The sequence below is a fragment of the Podarcis filfolensis genome, assembly GCF_964270895.1.
Source record: "Podarcis filfolensis genome assembly, chromosome: 3".
NCBI lineage: Eukaryota > Metazoa > Chordata > Lepidosauria > Squamata > Lacertidae > Podarcis > Podarcis filfolensis.
In genome coordinates, this window is record NC_139606.1 from 45,474,287 (window position 1) to 45,489,107 (window position 14,821).

The 14,821-nt window shown below is 38.2% G+C and overlaps 1 protein-coding gene across 2 annotated transcripts in view; it reads right to left on the reverse strand.

The window, feature by feature from the left end:
- EPHA7 (EPH receptor A7) overlaps positions 1–14,821 on the reverse strand; it is a 163,374-nt gene that overhangs the window by 19,319 nt on the left and 129,234 nt on the right. Inside the window, exons 7-10 of one of the 2 annotated variants that reach the window (XM_083608273.1) lie at positions 11,184–11,352; positions 8,322–8,430; positions 7,298–7,353; positions 1,439–1,564 (exon numbers count right to left, since the gene is read on the reverse strand). In XM_083608273.1, the coding sequence (XP_083464399.1) occupies positions 1,439–1,564; positions 7,298–7,353; positions 8,322–8,430; positions 11,184–11,352 (460 nt within the window). The remainder of the gene's footprint in view (positions 1–1,438; positions 1,565–7,297; positions 7,354–8,321; positions 8,431–11,183; positions 11,353–14,821) is intronic. The other variant, XM_083608274.1, reaches the window with a different exon arrangement.

Below are 14,821 nucleotides of genomic sequence, written 5' to 3' on the forward strand. Positions count from 1 at the left end.
CCTATGCCCTTTTAAAATGTGCTTCTTTTTTGGGGGGGAAGGTTGTTATTTTGATTTTGATTATATATAGTGTGGTTTTATATTTTGATTTTGTTCTGTGAACTGCCCTGAGACCTCTGGGTATAGGTCGTTATATAAATTCAATCAATCAATCAATCAATCAATCAATGGGAACAGTTGTTTTGCATGGAGGCTCCAGCTCATGCAGGAAGGTTATCTGCATGGTGAAAATGAAGTTGTTGTGTCAAATCTGCTCCAAAATGTTATAATGATGCCTCTGCTGAATTTAAGAACTGGGACTTGAAGGTTATTACTCACCTCTGTGCCTGTAAATAAGTGCTTACAGTGAAAGCATGTGGTTATGCTGGCACCGAAAGCAGATATTCAAAAATAAGATTGGAGCATCCATTGAATTCCAGTGGGACAGACTGCTGCATGACTTAAGATAATATTCTGAATCAGGAGTGTACATGAATTTAGTTTTAGTTAATGTCGTCATTAACATCTTCTAAGGCTGCAGTCCTATACACACTGACATTGCATGCATAGGTTTCATCTGTTTTCACATTAAGTTAAGTGAGTCCGCCTCCCCTTTTAAAAAACAACAACAAAGAGCTATTATATGTAATTTACAGCACTTGTCACACTGCTGCAGGAGTGATTTAAAGAGGGGGGAAAGAGGACTTAAAAGTACTGCATAAAACAACAGGAAATCAAAGAATGTTTTCTCCAGGAGTCCCAGGTAGTTGATATTTTTCTTGCCCATGGATACTTAATTTCACTACATGAAACAGTATAATAATAAAAGTGTCACATATCTTATTAATGCAAACAAATGGAAACAGGTTTCCAGAGCATGAACACCACTGCCTAAGTATGTGGGAAAAGGAAGAAAAGCAATGTAATGACAGCACAATTACTATCACTCACAAGAGCTAAGATGAGGACTCCTTATAGCAATAAAATACTTTAAAAATGGAACCAATGACATTCCCCAAAGAAAAACTTATTTTGTAAAGCCAGCTTTTAGTTATAACAAACACAAATGTCGTTCTTTATATAGACATATACAAGTAAGCCTCTCTTGGAGTTTAATGAAAATATTGATGCAAATATAGCCATCAGGTGTTTAACTCAAATGTACCACCTTCTCTCAACAATGTGTGAGGAGGAATGACATTATTTGCATTTGTAAAACACAATTTTCATTTCATTTTCCTAAAAGGAAATAGAAATACACACACATGTTTTGGACCACTGGACTGGTTATTTATTTATTTTACATTTATGAGCAAATGCAGCTCCAGTGCTTTTAACCACTCTGGTATAGGCAAAAAGCTCCATGCGCAAGATATAATTATTTGCCTGTCATCATGATGTATGAGTTTCAATCCGAGCTAAATGGAAGAATTGTATAAGGAAGCCACAGCGAGCTTACCTGCACCGATCACACGCTCTATTTTAATACAGGAGGCATCTAACTCCTTGGCGAATTGATGGACAGCTCTATTTGGATCCTCGTAGGTTTCAGGGTCAATGTAGGTTTTGGTGCCTGGAAATTTAACTGTAATGATGTAAGAAAGCATGACTGTGATGAAGCAAAGCACTTATTGTGCAGCCAATCCCGGAATTTCATTAAGCAGAGCGCACCCTAGAACAGTGAGGCTCCTGTCGAGCCATCTAGGTAAGGCAAACGGGTGTTTCTCAGGAAACACCTCCCCATTCCTTACATTTGTGGTCAGCAAGCAACTTTGCAGGATAACCCATCTGAGATGGGGTGAAAGGTGAAAACCCAGTTCTTTCTTCCCCAGTAGAACCTGCAAGCTCTGCTGCCACAGTCACTATTCACGCCATTAACTGTGGACTGGCAATTGGGACAGCCAAAAGATGATACGGATTTGGCCCTGGAAGTTCTAGTTCCTGATCCCTACCTTACACTTACATTGTCTTGAGTGAATGGAGTGAATGTTTCTAACAAGTTCATTGTTTTGAATATCTGTCCTTTATCCACATCCTGTATTCTGAAAAATATACTGAGACCTCCACCCAACTGAATCTTCCTGAAGAGGTAAGTGGCTTGCTGGAGGGGCAGTGGGATACCTCTGTGCCTTCTCACAACCTATTTTCATGCTGCTGGTGTTGGCCTGCTTTTGGTAGGCTTGCCAAGCAAGAGGGGGAAGATACTGTAAGGGCAGAGATCAGAAAGGTGACTAATCTGAGATGAAATATAACTGGTGCCAACCTCTTTTTTTCCCCTAACACAAAGTGGCATCACATTTTGACAGTCTTATCTGTCTCTGACATATAAATGATATACCTTCTTGGGCTCTCTCTTGTTTCATTTATCCACAAGATTCTGCCATATCTTCCCCAACTGTGAGTGTACTGGTGAGTAGGAAAATGTGCAGATCAGTATTGTAGAAAGTGAATGCAAAGTTTCCCCACCCTTCAGAATTTCACACTGATCTTCCCGACCAAATGTTGGATAGCCATAAATTGCTGCTCTGAACTCCTTTGGGACAAAGGGTGATATATAAATTTAATTAGTAAATGAATAATATAGGGCAAATTGTGTGTTTAGATTGTTTCTTTGGGACACAGTTACACCTGTAGTTTGAGCACACTGGTTTGTTTGTTTGTATGTTTGTCTGTCTGACTGTCTGTTTGTGGTGGTGGTGTCGGCGGTAGGGAGGTTATGGGATGAAATACAAGAAGCAGAATGCTCTCTCCTAGACAGTACAATGGCCTAATCACCAAGATATGGGGTTGAGAAAAGAAGTTTTCAGACACAGATTCCATCAATTTTGAGAAAGGTCTTAATGAAATAGTCATGGGCAACATATTCAGCAGGTATCACATGTTTCAAACTGCAGCAGCTATATTATTAAAAATAATGCCATGGGAAAAGAATGCTAGTGATGTGGAGGTCATCCACGGAGCTGAATAGGCATACTGAGGATCTGCAAGAAATTATTTCACATCTTCCCCAGAGGTTACTTTTGCTGCACTGTATTTTTCAATAGGTTTAGTGCTAATCATAATAATAATGGCTCAGCTTCTGGAGCTGATAAGGGCTCATTTTTTATTTACGTCCCCAACCAGAAGGGAAAGAGAGAAGAAAACAATAGGTTAACTGCCTATATTGTGCTCTCAAGCAAGCAGATGGAGAATGAGCCATCTTCTTGTGCTTGCGATAAGGAGCCTGGATTGGAGGTAACCTTGTGAATCGTAAATGGGTCTCTGATGGTACTTTATTCAAGCTGTCATAAAACATTTTGACAGGCCAACGCTTTCTTGGCATACCAACGTGAAATAGTGCTCCCTCAGATTCAAAGACATTGTTAAAAGAAAATGGTAGGAGGAAACAAAATGTAAATTGCAATTGGTTGACTAAACTCTTCCATTGTGTTATACCTTTAAAAACGTAGCACTTGGGATCATTCAAAGTTGAGGGGAATTGAATGGGAAGACTGGACATTCTATTAAATTCACTGATCTGAAAGCTAGTTAAAAGGATTGCTGTTTCAGGTTACTGTGAAAATCCAGTCTGATGTTTTAGCATATAAGAAAATTGTCTGTATACCACAGGAACAAAAGGATGCAAAATTGGAAATCATCAGTGACTTCAAGACTGTGTTTTGTTTCTCCCCAGAAACAATGATCATATCAAATTAAATACTATGCTTTTTATCAAAAGGCTCTAAAAATGTAGTCAAGTAAAGATGAAAATCATAAGACTTTCGGGTTGGCTTCATAGTTGGTAATCTTTTCTGACAGACTGTAAGCTTCCCTAGATATTGGATAACTAGATTTCTTGAAAGGGATACAATGAAGGAATGAAGTGTTATTTTCAATTTCAGTTTCTGACTATTAAGACTAGGCTGTTAACCTATTTACATTTTCTTTCCCTAAAACATATCATCTAAAAATAGTGCATGCTGGGGAAAAGCATTCTCCAGCTAGCACTTTCACTTTCCCTGTAGACACATGTAAAGGGGAAAAAATGCTTAATTTCATTTCTTTCTCAGACATCACTCGGTAGGGAATATTGAAAAGACCTTAAAGTATTTTAAGGATATGAAGAGCCTCACTACAACTAAAATAAGATGGTGTTACTAAGATTCTAATCCTTCAGAGGAGCTTCATTTCAACAGTGGGATATTTGCAAATGCTTCATTTTTAAAACAACAACATGCACTCAGAACGTGATAACCCTGATTGCTATTACTATTTTCCATTTATTAGGTAAAGTGCCCTGCAAGGCTTGAATGAGGCAGGAATGGTTTCAATCCGTAGTTTAATGAAGTGATTTAAGTATTGACATATCTAGACTTAGAGAGAATGAATGAACTCAGGCTGATCAAATTTTATGAAAGGAGGAAAGGTGAAAGAGAAAACTTGATGTGACTTTGACTTGAGTCTCTGGATAGCATCACCAAATACTAAACACTAAGGAACCACCAGAACAGCACTTATTTGGCTACTGTTTTCAATGCTGTTTCATTTACTCCCGAGTATTAAAATCTATGTTAGCAACAAATTCCACATAGTAATAAACTATTACAAACAGAACACTGACAACCAGCCACTTTGTTACATTAAAACTAGTCTGGTGATATGGTGGCAAAAAATTGCTAAAATATCTCCACCTTCATCTACAGGCAAAAAATAACTCCTAAACTTATTGATAAGAAAATTATAAATCAGAAAGGTTGTATTTAGACCTCACAATAACTTTCCCTTGAGTGTATTGAATGACTTTTTTGTTGAATTGTAGAATGACCCTGTATTCATCCTGATGTTATTATCAGCCACTCTGATTCTTAATTTACTATATTTCCTTTGATGAATCAGTCATTTGCTTCAGGAAGCACCAGTGCAAAACATGAATTCATAGCACCCAGGTTGTAAGGGAAGTATTATGAACCTAACTGTAAAAAAATGGCCTACCACTAACTACATGCTGAGATCCATTTCTTCAGAAAATATGCTGGTCTTCAAGTGGTTGCTAAATACCAAGTTTTATTCAGAGTGGCCCTATTCAAATTAATGGAGCAAATTTACTCATGTTCATTAATTTCAACTGGTCTACTGTGAGTAAGACTTTGCCAAATTCCGTGTTTGGCTGATTTAAATGTGTTGTGCTTTTTCAATGCTTTATTGTTTCTCTTTTCTTACTTGGGAGGTATTTTTGTTGTTGTAGGCATTTTGTTGCTTTTCTAGTTATTGCAGTTTGTGTGTTTTGAAACTGTTTTGTAAGGGCAGTGCGCCCTGAGTAGTATCATCATCATCATCATCATCATCATCATCATCACCATATTTTATACTGCTTTTGTAAACTGCTTTGTGAGAGCAAGATGTTCTGAAAGATAGGTTGCAAATCTTTTAAATAAAGAATTACATTGCAATATAAAAAGGAAGAGTAAAGACCAAGGGCAGCGACTCAACATCTAGACAACCAAAGGGATTTTTCAGGCCCTTTATTTTTACTGCACTGCTGAAAGTCAGGGAACCCTCTCAAGGAGCCTTCAAAGCAATGGAAGAGGTTCTAGTAGAAAGTTAAAATCACCATACGCCTAGTACACATGCTGGGAAGATTGTTGGGCTGTATCTGAAATATTAATTAGATGTACCCACAGGAATGATTTTTTGGATGAAGCCTAAAATATTAATTTGTGTATCATAACTCTAGATGCTCCACCAAAATTCATGACTTTACTTTATCAATCATACAAATAGCTTGCCTCTTTATAGAGGAAATTCTTGATTAGAGTGAATACTAGAGTGAATAATCTACGCAATGTATGAACCAGTACCACAATGGTGGCTACACACTGTTAATTAATCTTGCATCTTTTTTCCATTTAATGTGAAGGGAACAAATTTAAGACTTATTTTCACAAGTGGACAGCTTCTTTGGAGGCGCAATGGCAGTGGAGCCTGTCAAGTTCTGCAAGGGCAACACAGAGACAGATGAGGGAGCTAGCAGAGACTGCCATCCCATGGACTGGGCAGATGAAGACAGGCAGGTGGTGGTTGGAGGAGGACAGAGGTTGGTGGGGCAGTGCCCCATTACCCTGAAAGGACCAGCCTCCACTGCACAATGGAAAAATAAAAGTTTAATTTTTACCAAGTCATGTTTGAATAACCTATATCACTCAGTCTAATTTGCACTGCTCAATCTATTTGTTAATTAAGTAACCAGATTTAAAAAGGAGATTTGAATTGATTTAAATTGAAATCCATGGGAAAGGCAACATGCAATCAATTTTCATTGAATCACCACCAGAAAGCATCAGAAATCGCTGTGGGAACTGATGGACAACCCAAAAGAAAACAAAATTACGTTGGAACTTTTGGTGTGTATTTCAAAATTATTCTAACCTCATAAATGTATGCTATAATTCTTTAATTAATTACACATTCTGATTGTAGAACAATGTAATTCATTAACAACTAGATTTTATATGCAGACAATCATTTGGGATCTGATCATACCCGAAATATTGTTATGGGAGGAAAGACTTTACTGAGCAGACAAAGGTGACTACAAGATGTTTCTGCTGAAATGTAAGTGATCTTATCAACAGAGATCAACTTTAACAGGATCTAGGCAGCTCTGAGTTCACTAAGCATAGCAGCTGGAGAGCAAATATGATATTACACACAACTATTTCTGATCCTCTTCTATGTAATGCTGATTTTATTAAGGTTTTTTTTAAAAAAAAATCGATAAAACTCAAGATTGCACTGACATACTAATTGGTTGATTGGCCTATTTTCTTCACTGGTTATTCTAAGTTCTATAAGTATTATGTTGGCTAATCACTGAGACAAATTTAGAAATATAGTTTTTACTGAATTGCCTTAAGCTTTGGGCAACGGATGAATCCTAACTTTCCTGCACAAATAATAAAAATAAATCAAATAGCTATTGGGCCAACAGCAATCAATCACAGTATCTCAGAGGGAACCATTAGGATATTATGAAACACTTATTCAAAAGCAACCAAAGGAAAAATGTGGATTGGAGACAACTATATATCATCCAAATGTACAGCAATAAAATCTGCCATGTGAACAGTGTTGATTTTATTCTATGTACTTTTGGAAGAGGTCATACTTCTTTTACAGTTTTTAACTTCACACTTGCCGTTTACACAGCATTTTAAAATTTATTATAGCTGTTCCTCTGCAAGATTGTTGTTTTTGTATTGTGTCTATTCTATTACTGCCAGTCCCAATGCATTATAATTGGCCTGGAAATTCTTGGGGGAAATAACAGCAAAACACTTACAATGAAAGTAAAGTTCTTCATCTCCTTCTTGATCAGCTTTGCTATAGCCACAGTGCCTGTAAAAAAAAGAGAAGGGCATTTTCACAAAAATAATATATAACTACAGGTTGATTTCCCCCTTCCCCCATTGTGAAAACTAGATATGAAATGGATATAAGAGGACGTATAAATGCAAAATCCTTGTATGTTTTAAATTCATCCTTAGTTACAACCCATATACTGCTATGGCTCACACAAAAATTTGTTGGAAAGTGTGCATGTATGAGGAGTGGTACATTTCAGTAACCACTTAGTGAATTTGCTTTCTGATCCATAGGTGAAAAGTACTTCAGCACACATTAAGAATTGTTCATTCCACACAGCAACCCACCCAATGCATTCCTTTTTAAATATCTAGAGGGCTGTCACATGAAAGATGGAGCAAGCTTGTTTTCTCCTGCTCCGGAGGCTAGGACCAATACCAATGGCTTCAAGTTACAAGAAAGGAGATTCTAATGAAACATCAGGATGAACTTTCTCAGGGTAAGAGCTGTTCTGACAATTGAATGGACTCCTTTGGAAGGTAGTAGACTCTCATTGGAGGTTTTAAACAGAAGATGTGGGGGCATCTGTCATGGATGCTTTAGTTGAGATTCCTGCGTTGCAGGGGATTGGACTAGATATCTACAATTCTATTATTTCCTACACTTTTTCATGTATCTCAAAGGTGTTTTGGTTCCCAAAGGTTAGGGTTGGGCCCTTGGGATCTTGGCCTTTGTCACAAATATTACAGAAGAGTCAATGAACAAATTCAAATAACCAATCACTCTAGTTGCTTAAGTTCATGGAATGTCCCTGTCATGTTTTTGTGAAATAGCTATCAATAAAACAAAGCTTTTAGCCAAACCATGCTTTGAGTGGAAAATATTACAAAATTTAAGTTGAAAACCCTACAGATGCCAATGCATGGCCCAAGAAAAATTTCTTAAAATATAATTCATATAAACTAGCTATTAACAACTCTCTTAATATCCATAAGCAGTACCTTCGTCCAATGATGAAGCCAAAAACCATGAAGACCAGAATGATAGTGCCTGCCACAGCTACCACAGCTATGATTATTACAGGATTCTGTTCACTGGAGACAGCAGTGGCTGCCAACAAGAAAAAGAAGAGAGAAAATGTTAAAGATGAATCCAATAGGCCGTTCTGAAACAGATTCTGGCACAATTCTACAACTTTAGAGACTATTGTGGGTATACAGGTTATCTCTTTTTTTAACCCCAAAAGGCAGGATAGACATTTTATGTCTTAGCTACAATCAGGTCTGCTGCATTATCCTGGCAAAGGTCCTGAGTCTAACTACAGTTTGACAGGCACAGAAATTCAACATGTGCAGTTTTGCCCTCGCTACATGTCTATATTAGGAAAAGGTGCCTACTGGGTTTTTCCAAGCTGTTAAAGACACACAAGGATATCTGTGGGGGGTGGGGTGGGGAAGCAGCAATCTCAGCATGGGATAGGAGAATATTGAAATATTTATGAAGGTTGATAGATACAGATGAAGGCTGCAATCCTATACACAATAACACAACAAAAAGTCCCGCTGAACTTTTTTAACAGACACACATAGGGTTGCATTGTTAGGCTGTAATCATATTCACCAGCAAATAAGTCCCACTGAACTAAACAGACTTGATTCATGAAAGACATGCATCGGATTGTACTGCCAGTTACAAGTATTTCAAAACTGCACTAAACAATTATGGATTTAGATCTATTTCCATCACCTTTAATACGGTAACTTCCATTAGCAATCGCTGTGGATTAAATAAACTCAGAATAGGCACAGATATCTCAGCGCCCAGATTCAGTGGCTGGAGAGGGTTTATGAGGTAGGTGTGGTTATGCCCATCACAGAGCCTGCCCCATGTGCCTGTGGAGAATGCTGCAGGTGCAGAACTACTGCTGTCGGTGACTAGAATTACATTCCAAAATAGAGTGTTCTGAGAGTGGGACTAGGTAAAGGTAAAGGGACCCCTGACCATTAGGTCCAGTCGTGACCGACTCTGGGGTTGCAGCGCTCATCTCACTTTATTGGCTGAAGGAGCGGGCGTACAGCTTCCGGGTCATGTGGCCAGCATGACTAAGCCGCTTCTGGCGAACCAGAGCACCGCACGGAAACGCTGTTTACCTTCCCTATTTATCTACTTGCACTTTGTGCTTTTGAACTGCTAGGTTGGCAGGAGCAGGGACTGAGCAACAGGAGCTCACCCCGTCGCGGGGATTCGAACTGCCAACCTTCGGATCGGCAAGTCCTAGGCTCTGTGGTTAAACCCACAGCGCCACCCGCATCCCTTGAGAGTGGGACTAGGGCAGCCTTAAATCCATTGGCTCCAAAAGCCCCTATGTTTCCTCAAGGGACTCCATGATTGGGCCTGTTATCTACTTCATTCTGGAGCTGTCTTAATTCCTCAAGTGATTTTAGAGGGGTGATGATTATTATTTTTTTAGAACAACCACTTGACAGGGAGGAAAATGTGTTGCTTCCTGTTACTTCCTGCCCTGATAGGTGCAAGCTGGCAGGCTTGAGAAGTGTCATATTGTCTCACCACTCCTGCTAAGAATTGTTACATATTAATAAAAGTAATAAAAGCAATAGCGATGAGTGTACGTTTTACAAACTCTCATTCACGTGTTAGCAACTTTTGCTAAAACTGAAAATAATTCAGACTTTTCACTTATTTTGTTCTGGTTCTGAAAAGAATGGTCCATACTGAAGTTACATAAATAAGATCTGAAAACTGCATGAAGATCTCCAGTATCAGTAACTTATTTACTGCGCTAAACTCCAATAACAAGAATTCTGACCCCAGAAGCCATGTCACTTATGTCAGAAAAAGAAGAAAAACCCTTAAGAAGCATGAGTCATAGGGAGACAATAGCTAACTAGGAACAAAGAGGTGAGAAGTTTAATATTAACTTTTTGTGTGTGTTAAATAAATAAACCCACCAGACAATGAATTATTGTGTATTATGTATACTTTAAAAAATAAATAACGTTGCTTTATATGAACATCTGGTTAGACATGTAGTCTGGAGAGAAGCCGAACTGGATAGTTTTGATGTGGAATAGTCTCCCTTTTTTGATTATATAAATAGGGAGATTCATAGAAATACTTCTCCCATGACTCATTCCTCATTGTGGTTGGGCTATATAGACTCATCTTAAAAACTTGGCTATATGTAACAATATCTTTGTAATTAGATTTTTTTATACTGAATATATTATTGTATAGTTACGTGTTAGTTTGCCCATATGTTTATGATAAATCAATAAAAATTAAAATAAATACATCTCCAATCCATGCAGTTTTCCAGTGGAGAATTCAAAGCATAAGGCCACTCTGTTCTTGTGGCATAGTTTTCAGGGTGTGGGGGTGACTATGAGTTGAAAGTTGAGAGGTATAACTAATCTGGGTCTCACCTGCAGGCACTGAGCCAGCCTGACATCTAATGACAGAATTGAGACTTCAGGTGAGAGGCAGAAAACAAGTGCCACTGACGTGCTATCAAGAAAGAAATGAGGGGTCCACAAATTCAGATGCTTATTAAAATAAGACATATACATACTCAACCAGGGGCTGTTTTCACAGGGCAACTGTTGTCTCCCCAAGTACCTTTCCAACCTTTCTTACCAAGACACAGTGTTTTCATTTATATTGTTGCTCTTAATTGGCATAAGATATAATTAAAGTTTTACACTTGACATACATCAAACAAGCTTGCTTCTCAAGGAAAAAGAAAACAAGTGAAGTAAAAAGGGAAAAGAAATATGAAGGAGGAAAGTGTCATAATGTAATATTAATAAAAATATTTTTAAAAAGAAGATGCAATTAATTTTTACCTGTGGCTTCCTCTAGTGTAGCAACATCTAGTCTAGGGCTATAATTTCCATAGCCAGCAGCAGTAAACGCACGAATCTGGAAAACATAAACTGTTCCTGGTTTCAGATTATTCACCGATACAGAGGTGGCTCTGGTTTTCACTGTTGAGTAAGTTCTCTCCCTTTGGTCCTGGAAAAGCAAAGATAAATGACTGGATAGTATTTAAACCAGAGATTTCAAATTTGCTCCATTACACCAATGGCTATATAACAGCCCCTGGTCCTGGCACTTTATTTCAATTTGCTACAAAGAGCATCTCTTCCCAGCCACTCCCAAGACTATCCATGGTGCTCGCTTTGCTTATGCGGTCACAACCGGTGGGGGGGGGAATAAAGAAATAAATGGATTCCCCTGCTCTTCATTTCTTTATTCCTGCCCACCCAGTTTGTTTGTTTTTTGGCAGCTCAGCTTTTGGAAGAAGCCGCCAGGGCTCACACTTCCCTCTCAAAGCCCAAGGCCTTACTTACTGGGCTCTGGGAATGTCATTGCCTTTTTGTATTTCATTGTATGATGCTTTAAGTTTCTGTTGGCTGATCATCAGTTGGCTCAAATAGTGTATTAAGTCAGGTTTTAAGTAACACAGCAAGCTATATCTCCATGCAATTTATTTATTTCCCACCACCTTGCCCTGGACCTCTGAAAATGGGGTATTTTATTGTTCCTTCATATAATTTTTTACTTTCATTTAGGCAGATAAAGAGTAAGTCATTCTGCATGACCCTGCTGTGTCTTCTGGGTGAAGATTCAATGTGGAAAAGGAGGTCCTCTGACTGTAACAGCTGTCCATGAGCTACAGGAGATATGTGTGTGCACTGCTTTGCAAGGGACAAAGAAAATCAATTTGGAACAAAACAAAAAAATAAGTTGAGTTTTAATAGTGCGTGCAAATTATTTTATGCTGCTTGTGAATGGTTTTGGTTGCATGGTTTTACTGGGCTTTCCTCCTATCAATCTTAATGCTTTAAATTCTTTGTTTATGTTTTATGTTTTATTTATTTTTAAAACGATCCACCTAGAGGGCATATTGAAAGATCTATAAATGTTACAAATAAATAATAAAAGGGGGGGAGTAAGGATGATATGTTTGTGGATAATATGCTTTAATTTTGAATTTAAAAAGTTTTTTTAAAAAATTGGCCACAACTTTATTAAGTTTCAGATGTAGAGAGACCTTGGCTCAGGCATTGGGCGTTTATCCTTCCCAGTCCCCAGCCGGGGATCTGGGAGACATCAAGGTTATCCAGTATGTGTGGGGATTGGGCTGACTCTGGAGAACATATGTTCAAGCAGAGAGCCCGCCCCCCGCTTTGCCGCCTTTGGAGGGGAGAGCAATGACAACCTCTTGGTGTATGGCCAATGCCTCCCCTCAAGACCCCTTTAACGGGGAACCCTGGGATCACCGCCGCCAAGGGGAGTGTGGGTCACTGCTCCATGCCCCCCCCTTTAGGAAGATAGACTAAAGGATTCCGCCCAAGGCCTGAAACTGCCAAAGTTCTGACGTTTTGCTATGGGAAAGGCAAAACCTGCCAATGCAGGAAAATTCCTTTCCGGCCCTTCAACAGCGACCCTGACGTAGAAGCCTGCATACCTGTGGAAAAGAAGTTAACCTGCAAAAGAAGACTTAACTGAGGGAGGGCAGGGTGGGAGAAGCTCTGGAGCCAACTGATGCTTTGCAGGTAAGATTCGCCTTCTGTTGTGTGGGCTGGGTGGTCCCTCCCCTTACCTGGCCGATCCCCTGGCAACGCCTCCCCAGGCGGGATTGGGCGATTGGCTGAGGTAAGCAGAGACCTCCAGGTATCCAGCCTGGGGAGGATGAAACCAGCCCAAACTACCAGGAGCCGCACTGGGATCCGGGGTACTGCGCACGACCACACAAAAGGCCCCCCCCATTTGATGTGGAGAGCGTTCATTGCCGTGAGTTGTGCCTAAAGTAATCAAAGAGTGATCACACTTTGTTTTGTCACTATTTGACCAGCACCTTCACATGAAAACTTCAGCCATTTCTACACTAGTGCTTGAAATCGGTTTAACAGTTATCCTCTCAAATAAATCCTGGGAATTGTAGTTTGTGGTAGGGTAGGAATCACTGGTAGAAAATTCTCAGCACATCACCAAACTACAATTCCCAGGATTCTTCTATGGCAACATGGTACAGAACTGATACAGGTATGTTGTGTAGATCTCCTCTCAAGGAAAGACATGCGTATTTGTTGGGGGGGAAATGTTTCCTATTTAAACACTAATTTTATCTTATGAAGTATTTTAAATACAAGCAATTACAAAGCTAACTATTTGCTGGGGTATTTTTTTTATATTAACAGACGATGACAACAGAAACCTGGCCTTTAAACCACAGAGATTTGCCAGATTTTAATTATAGTTTAGCACAAAGTGAGTTAAAATATGTTTTTGTGTGTGCAGGTTTAAGAAAAGAATTGTCATACTTCTTTTAATTAATCAATTATTTCTAAAATAGGAAAAAAAGGAAGGGGTAGAAAGGAAAGTGCTAATTTGTGAAAAACAATATATCATGACTTCAGCTGTGAACGTATTTTATATCTAAAAAGATGACTTCACTAAAAAGAACCCTTGAAGTTTCTGTGAACTGTACAGCTTCCTGAGCTTACAAACTGGGCCAGAAACCTCTGATTTGGAGACATAACGGATTTCCACACTTCCATTTCTACTTGTCAAAATTGTATTAAAACACTTTAAATAGCATTTGTCACTTTATTTAAGACCTGAAAAGACTTGCTATTCTACTATATGTGAGATACAAACTGCTAGAGGGATTCAGTGCTACCAAGTAAAACTGCCTGCTAGATATTACTGTGGTACAAAAGAAAAAAGAAAAAAAGAAATCCCAACAAAAATGGAGGAGTAATAAAAAGATTTTGATTAGAAAATAGTTACAAAGTATGTTTTTATTTACGTGTATATTCTAACTGGAAATGTTTAGTTTTTTAAAACTTTAAACTAGTGACATACTGTGAAGGGGTGATTTTGTTAACTTGTGATACCTGTGTGTATTATATTTTTACCAAGTTTGTTTTTTTCAAAATTAAAAAATTTGTTGACCTTTTTGTGCTATGTGATATTTTATGAGCTACATTTTTTTTAGTGTGTTGATATTATGACAATGCAGACTGTGTTTGTATTCTTTTGCTTTGGTAGAAATAGAAATATATCATTTATTTATAATTGCTATTAGAATCCATTACATTATTTTTATATATTATATATATTTATATTAGATTTTGATCTCATTCTCTTTATTATTACAGTAGATATGCTATATATCACTGGGAAATCATTCTAACACATGTATGCTCACAATGAGATTTATAAAAGAGCTTGGGATCCTGAGATCACTGAGAGCTAAAAGCTGGCAAATGTAATTGAGGAAAATAATTTATTCCACTCAAACTGGAAGGAAAATAGAAAAGCTAGGTAGGTCATGAGATCCATTTTTTCCAAAAAACCCCACCAAGGCCAGCATTTATGCTATTAATAAATTTGGAAGATAAATTGAGAAGAATAAAAGGGTATATGAAGTTTGTTCCAATGTAATGTTTTCTTGCACAAGTAGCATTATACC